The following is a 7,980-nucleotide window of genomic DNA, read 5'->3' on the forward strand; positions in this document are numbered from 1 at the left end:
CGCTATTACGGAGGTATATTAGTGAGAACGAGTACAGAGAAGATATTGAGGCCACCACCGCATGGGCTGGTCCATGGCATACGATTAACTGATGCACGTTAGTTATTTCCGAGTTTGACATGGATCGATGATATGTTCGATATTCAGTGACTCGACTGCCGGATGATTTGGCTAGGGCTCAGTGACATTTCACTGCCCCTACAACGTGTCAAGATGTCAAACTTCGAATGCCTGTGGCATATTTAGCTCTATGTACTTATGAAATGGGCAAAGGCAAAAACCAATTTGAAGACAGATACCAATGAAAAAGGAATACTGTCATGATAATTTACCCGGAAACCATATCCAATCAAACGACGGAAGGTTTGTCTTGCCCGAAAAATCGAAAATATAGTTTACTCAACAAGAAAGTACTACTCTATTATATAGTAAAGTAAATTTCGGTCCCTATCTAGAGTCAGTAGTGATTTTATGGTACTTAATTGAGCGAAAACTTCTCTGCCGTCCACAACTATTTGAACTACCTGAACATATTGTTATATGGATGAGACTTCTGAGCGGCTGTTCTGTTTAGAACGTTACGCCTTGGTGGCATAGTTGTCTATACTCTGAAACATGGATTTTCAGTCAAAAATTTCTAAAACTATTGATAGAGTTCAGGTCGAAGGAAAGGTGTTCTTAAAAATGATTAAGCACTATGAAGAAGAATCTGTATCTAGCCAAAATTTTGTCAATGGTGTATTGTTAGGGCTTGCACAAGGCAGTCAACTTGAAATCACTAATTGCTTCCCATTACCTAAGACTCAAGAAGATGATCCAAATGCCAACGAGGCTTTGGTCACTTATGAAGCTAATATGATACGTAATTTAAGACAAGTAAGTTCTGCAAGATCTTTCAATACATTTGTAGCTACAAACAGATTACCTCAATGTAGGATTTTATCAAGCTGGTCCTGGGGGCGTCTCTATTAACCGTGCTAATATTGAAAACATTTATCAACGTCAAATTAATCTCCCTGAATCTGTGTTGCTGACTTATGACCCAACAAGAACTAGCAGAGGTCAAATTGGTCTGAAAGCGTATCGTCTGTCTGATGATGTTCTCGCTGCAAGATCCGAGGCTGAAGATCGTTTTCGTCTGATGGGCCACAAGGTTTGTTCGTATTTTCATTCCGCCTTCCTGTTCTTAATGTATTTGGCTAGTCTAACAATTATTGTCTGTGAAACTTGTGTAGTTTAACTAAACTCTATCACAGTATCACAGCCCTCACACAAATCGAATAAGATTTGTGAGGCGCATATTTATCTGGTGCTTCCTTGTACCAATATTTATGTGTTTAAATAATAATAATAAACTATCTTAGTCGTACGACAAAACTAGCTCCCTACCAGTTTCGTGGTAAACATTTGAATTTACGTATGGTTCTTTTAGCTTTCTTCACTGTTATACGCTGGTCCTAGGTATATATAACTAGACTAATGCAACAATTGCTCAGTTAAACCAGTGGAAGATGAATTATCTTTCAGCCAATAAGGAGACAGCATCTGATTATGAAACGTCTTATTGTGAGAAAATGAGGAAGTTACAAGCAGTGAGCAGTCTTAACTTAAATAACAAACTATTATGCATGATTCATTGGCGTTTCCATCTCGGGCTGACGCAAGCCAAAATGATTAAATGGACTTCACGTTGACGTCCGGTTGATTCGTTCACATACTTTACTTCTGCCTTTAAACCTTCCTTGAAATAATCCGGTGCCGTAACACTTTCATCATCTCAATCTCCAGGAGTTGGACTTTTACCGGGAGGCTCACTTGTTGACTTAGAGTACGCCGACGACATAGTTTTATTCGGTGAAGACGCTGACAAAATGCAGTCTTCTGACCACTATAAGCAACAATGCAGGCATGTTCGGGATGCGATTCTCTCCCTCAAAGTGCAAAATGTTACTTCGGGATTGGGTTGCATCGACACCTGAACTAATGATAAGGAGTGAATTAGTTGAGCGTGTCGACCGCTTCACTTATCTTGGGAGTCTCATCAACCCCGTGTAGCGACCAAAGGACGGGTTTACTGTGCAGCAATTCGTTCTGTCCTACTTTATGTCAGTGAAACATGGCCGATAAGAGTAGAGGATATTCGCAGGCTACTAGCATTTTCGATCATAAGTGTCTTCGAAGCATTGCTCGTATATCCTGGGACCACCGGGTAAGTAATGTAGTTATTAGGAAACGGGTACTAGTTAAGGATGGCAAATCGATTGATGAAGTAGTGAAACTTTATCAGTTGAGATGACTGGGACACGTGTTACGTACGCCCAACCACCGACTGCCCCGACGTGCAATGTTTTATAGTGTAAGAGTAGGTTAGAAGAAAGCCAGGGGCGGCCAGACCAAAAACGTGGCATAAATCCATGAAGTCACTGACAAGTGGACTGAGCCATGTTGGTAGGTGTAGACTACGTGGTTGGGATTCGCGAGATGATAGCAACCGATGGTTAGAGACCTTGAATGACATGGCTCAAAATCGTTTGCAATGGCGAAGGTGCATCCACTCTTTGGGTTCTCCCAAATTCTGATCTTCTGAATTCCTCATGTCCCTATCCTTTTTCCAAATTTATTTCACTATATTATACTTCTTCAATAACATCTTCAAACCCTAATCTTTTCGATTACTGCTTATACTCTTACTACTTCTATCAATATGGGATTTGAATCGACAACTGTATCTCTGTGCTAATGTGGTATGGCAGCTCGAACTGATGTACGTACGTACGAAGTTCTACGTTGTAACTGACCGACTGACTGACCTACCGACATCCAATTATAGTGATATTTCTTGACTTCAAGGTGCTATTTGGCTCTTTTGCCCGAGAGGTTTTGTGATTGTCTATCATTGAAAGAAGTATTAAAGAAGTACATAAACGTTATGAAGGCTCTCCATTCAAACACTATTGAGCAAGTTAAAACTTACATGGAACTTTTAATAGAGTTCCCCACCTCTCGTGATATTCGCCAGTATTGCTCACTCTCCTTTTTTGTTGGTCTTGTCATATATATCCTCTTATTGAGAACACTTTCGTCTAACTTTTCAAGGGTTGGTCTCTTACTAGGAGGTTCTGTTGTTGACGGAGAATGCGTAAATGAAATAAGCGTACTGTCTGGTGAAGGCGCTGACAAAATGCAGTCGTCCGATTACCTTGAGCAAGTTTGTGATACGTTTTTCTCCATCTAAATCGAAAATGTCGCTTCAGGACTGGACTACATCAAAGTTCAAACTAATAGTTGAGAGCGAAGTAGTCGATCTTGTCAACCTCTTCATTTATCGCCATCCATGGTGAGCTGATCTAAGACAAAACCTCGGCACGGATTCAGAAAACTCTTAGTTTCACCGAATTACGTCATTTGTGGCATAGAAAGAATTTCCTTCTCTCGATCAAAAAGCTGGTTTATTGTACACCGTTCTGGTCTGTATTACTTTATGGCCGTTAAACATCCTCTATGAAACTACAGGGCACGCGTAGGCTGCAGGCTTTTAATTATAGGTATCTCCTAAGTATTCCTCATGTTTCGTGGAACAACTGATCAAGCGATTTTGAAGTTAGGTATAGAGTACTAGGAAACGGTGACAAATCAGTTAATGAGGCTGTAAATCTTGACCGACTGAGTTGGTTAGTTTATATCCTACGTATCTTTTTGACCACCATCTACCTCGACGAGGGATGTTCACTAGTGTAGGAGCAGGTTGTAAGAAAAGTGAGGGTGACCATATCAAGAGATTGTTAGGTGCATGAAGTCATTAACTGTTGGTCTGAGCAGCGTAAGTAGACTCGACTATGTGGTTCGTGTCTGTGCAATAATGGTGATCAGTGGTTGTAGACTTTTAGTGTTATGACTCAGAATTATTTTTAATGATACAGACCCATTCACTGTTTGTCTTTCTTTCAACGTTGAAGTTCAGTACTTCTTAATATATACCTTTCCACTCTGCTTCTTAAACTTGGTTTTAGTGATTAGTCTTTTCTGTTGTTACTTTTACTGCATGATTTCGATCTCTTGGTATACACTTAGTTTGATTTGTTCATGTTAATGCGGTATACGAATTTGGGCAAACTCACGTATATACGAGGCTCGACGTTACTGTTAACTGACTGAATAAAGGTGGTTTGAAAACCCGAAAAATTGGATGATTTTCTTTAGGACTCCATCTATACATTTTTGTTGACTTCACACAGACATGAAATTTAGACTCCAAGATTTTCACTAACCATCTTAGATTGAAGTCCAAAAGATATAATGTATCACAGTATTATGTCACTCAGATAGTAAGCGGTTAGTTCTAAGTTCCTTTTTGTTTCGTTTGGAACGTCTCAATCAACTTGGTTATGAAGAGCAACACGTTCAAGGTGACTTAAACATGTAAAAGCTGTTAGCACAACCACCACTGCTCTAGACGTATCTCTAGTATTGCGTTGGGAATGTTGAGAACTGCGAAGCATTTTATTTCTTGACTAATGCTCTGATAACGTCCATTTTGTTGTTTTAATTATAGGGTCCCGAGGTCCCATGGGAATGTGTAAGTTTATGCATCACTTCGTTTTTATGATTTGTGTTTTAGCTTCTGCATAGTTGTCATTTATCACTTTTTATAGTATCAAGTCGTTTGTTTGGTTAATTTCTTGGAAACTAATCTAGGGGAAAGTCCGTTGGAAAATATCTAGTCGTTCTTGTATTTCAAAGGAATATTAAGCCTTTGTGTCGGCTTACATTCGCTAAGCTAAATTTTCAGGTTTATTTATTTATTTATTTGAACACATAAATATTGGTACAAAGGAGAACAGAATAAATATGTGTCACACAAGTCACTTGGTTTGTGCATGGGCTGTGATACTGCCCAAGTGCCCAAACCGAAGTAGGTGGTTTTCTTAGGGAGCCACACCGCGAGTCTTCGATCTAAATGTCTGATCCACAAGGCAGTGAAGCAACGTAAGGAGATGCAGTCCCATGGTAGCCAGTGACCAACAGTAGGTTCATACGCCATTTGTTCCCTCAGGATACTGGAGCCCATGTGCACCATTTGTTTGGAATCAGGGTTTTCCAACTCCCCTAGGTGGACCCTCCGTATCCACCAACCCAGTTAAAGCGTCGGACATTCGCTTTTCGTCCTCTCACTTTCGTAAACAACACCCCCGCTACGAGAAGGCAGTAAGTAAGACTTCTTTGGCGATGGTTTTATGCATGTGGCCATGTGAGAGCATTTCGAGAGGAAGAGCTGACTCTCCCCACTCGACCGTATCAGAGCATTTTGGGCATATAATAATCAAGGTATTCTTTCGTTAGGTTTCATGTATATTACATGTGTTTTGTGCTACGCAATGCAAGTTATTAGTAGATCATGATCGCTTTGTAATTTGCGATGCTTTTGCTAACAGCTTTAAGTTTTGTTTGCACAAAAATACTAATAGGTAGAAATTGAAAGATACACGTTAATTGTTATTTATGCAATATCAGCAGTCATTGCACTATGAATAATTATGTGTTTTTTTGAATCAGTTCCCGTTAAGGATTTTTTTAATAGATTTTTTATTTAATACCGACCCATGTGTGAAAAATTTTGTTGGATTGTCAGATATCAACTGTGGTGTAGTTGGTGCAAACATCTAGACTATAGATCATAAAAATGATCATACATATAAGTTCGACGTTATGAGTAAAGCGGGAAGCATATGGCTCATTTGCGACCTATTAAGTTAGGGGGGTGATTGCCAACATTGTTTGTGATGATAGTTATCCGTCTACTTATGTATACAAGCTTTTTTCCAACTTTTCCAATATTATTAGCACTTATCTTCCGTCCAACAACAAAAATTCACCTTGGTGTAAAGAATAAGCAAATATACCCATTGTATCATTTCCTCATGTTTGAAAATTTCCACTTTTAGGAAGCGGCAAGCAGTGTAGGTCGCAGCAGTTTTACTCGTGTTCTAGAAGAGATACCAGTTGTGATTCATAATTCACATCTCGTAAACATCCTTTTGACTGAAATCGTTGATAATCAAGAACTGTCGCGATCGGAGCTTTCTACAAATTCATCAATGCTAGATCTGGCCCCACCGCTTCCAAAAGACCATCCTGGTCGTTATTCCACTCTCAATTTAAGCATGGCCTCTAGTTTAGAACAACAGCTACGTTCTCTTCTTGCGGGTTTAGAAACAGTACATGATTACCAGTATTCATATCAACGTAGTCTATCAAAATCTCAAGCTACGGTAGCTGGCAAGGTAAATCAATAAAATTTGTTACTTATTTTGTACCTTCACCAAATTATATGATTGTGAAATACCATAAGGGAAAACGAATTTTTTGGTCCCAAACGGTTAAGCTTTGGCTATCATTTTTACCTGTTGAACTGCTGGTCGCTCACGGTAAATTGTTAATTAGTTACGCACTAGTACTCTTAGAGGTATAGTTTTTGCTGTGATTGGTGTTTGTAACTAAACAAAGCGAGCCCCGAATTATTTACAATTTCCAACATTAAACCTGCCTTATTGCTGATAATGAAGATATTCATCGTTATAGTACAATGGTTAGAATGATAACCATGTATGTAATCACAGCGTACCGTGAGTGACGCTTCATGCGAAAGTCATCTATACTGTCCAGTAATTTAAACCATTATACTAAGGACAGCAACATTGCGATATGCTGATACATCTTGTCTGTATTCAATTTTATTGATCACAGTTATTCATCAACTTAATGTACTACCAATTACATCTGGTGCCACCGATTTGCGAACATTAACTGGAGTAATCCTATTATTGTAAGTGATTGTTGTTCAGTCATGATTTTTTGTTCCTGTATTGTTTGTGGATTTCATTTGTATAATATTGCTTCTTTATGTTTGTTTTAACATCTTTTTGTTTTGCACAAGACCGCAACAGAAACACGTAATCGGGAGTTGGCTCCAATACGTTTGGATACTGCGTTGGTTTCAGCTCAGCTTGATTTCTACTGCAACAGTCTTGCTCAGATGGCAGGTCAAACAATTGGTAAATTAATGTTAACACAAGCTGTACAAAAAACAAGTTCATCCGGAGCTCCTAAATCTCAAAAAATTTAAACGATACACAGATCTAAATAACTTGTATAACATAATAAACAAAGTGGTGTTATGTTGATATTTGTTTTCATCTGTATAGTTATTTCTCATTTGATCTTGGTCAAAAGCCTTTCTATTCTTCTCATTGATAGTTTTATGAGTTCGTTTCCAAATAGTCAATAACGGTAACACGAGTATCTCTTTAGAAGAGCTCCTCATTGTTCTCTCTTTACTCACAAAGTAATAAAAAGCCTTATTTTTATTCAACCTAATAAATAATTCGTTAAAATATGTTTCGAAATAAGGGTTCTTCTACTCAGCGATCCCACAATTTAAGGGTTTGACTTGTTTAACATATATTACTAACAACCTAAATCAGTAAGACCTAATTTTATACTGTTTGTTCACATACCAAGATTCATTTCAATATTTTCTCTTGATACCTATTCCGTAGATTGTCACTCTCATACAGGTCTAACCTAGTATATTGTTCGTATTCCTATCTTAGTGTCAATGCGTAAATTTATATTTCAATAAAGTTGATATTACAATTCAGACATGAAAAGTACTGGTTTGGCAAGAAATTGTTTTAATTACCCACCATGGCTCTACATATAGGCTTTATTCATACATTATAAAATCAGTACCAATCAAACGATGGATCCATTAACACAACATTTTATCTATAGATTTAGTAGTGGATTAATCGTAAGATGGATATAAACACAAATTCTTTAGTGATTGTGTAATTATGAGAATTAAAAATGGAAGTCGTATCTGTTTGGTACTAGATGGATGGCTGTTCCTCACTTCACTTTAAGGGGTGGTATTCGAGGTACAATGAACTTGCCTAATTCTCCATACAATTTAACTATCCA

The 7,980-nt window shown here is 38.1% G+C and overlaps 1 protein-coding gene across 1 annotated transcript; it reads left to right on the plus strand.

Moving 5' to 3' along the window:
* Nucleotides 1-615: 615 nt before the first annotated feature.
* Smp_210570 (Mername-AA168 protein (M67 family)) lies at nucleotides 616-7,375 on the plus strand (the record flags this gene model as incomplete). Its single annotated transcript, XM_018794274.1, has 5 exons — nucleotides 616-876; nucleotides 911-1,153; nucleotides 4,553-4,576; nucleotides 5,943-6,281; nucleotides 6,935-7,375. The coding sequence occupies 5 exons, from the start codon at nucleotides 616-618 to the stop codon at nucleotides 7,121-7,123; spliced, it is 1,056 nt and encodes a 351-aa protein (XP_018648703.1). The 3' UTR covers nucleotides 7,124-7,375.
* Nucleotides 7,376-7,980: the final 605 nt, after the last annotated feature.

The sequence above is a fragment of the Schistosoma mansoni genome, chromosome 1, assembly GCF_000237925.1.
Source record: "Schistosoma mansoni strain Puerto Rico chromosome 1, complete genome".
Classification (NCBI taxonomy): Eukaryota; Metazoa; Platyhelminthes; class Trematoda; order Strigeidida; family Schistosomatidae; genus Schistosoma; species Schistosoma mansoni.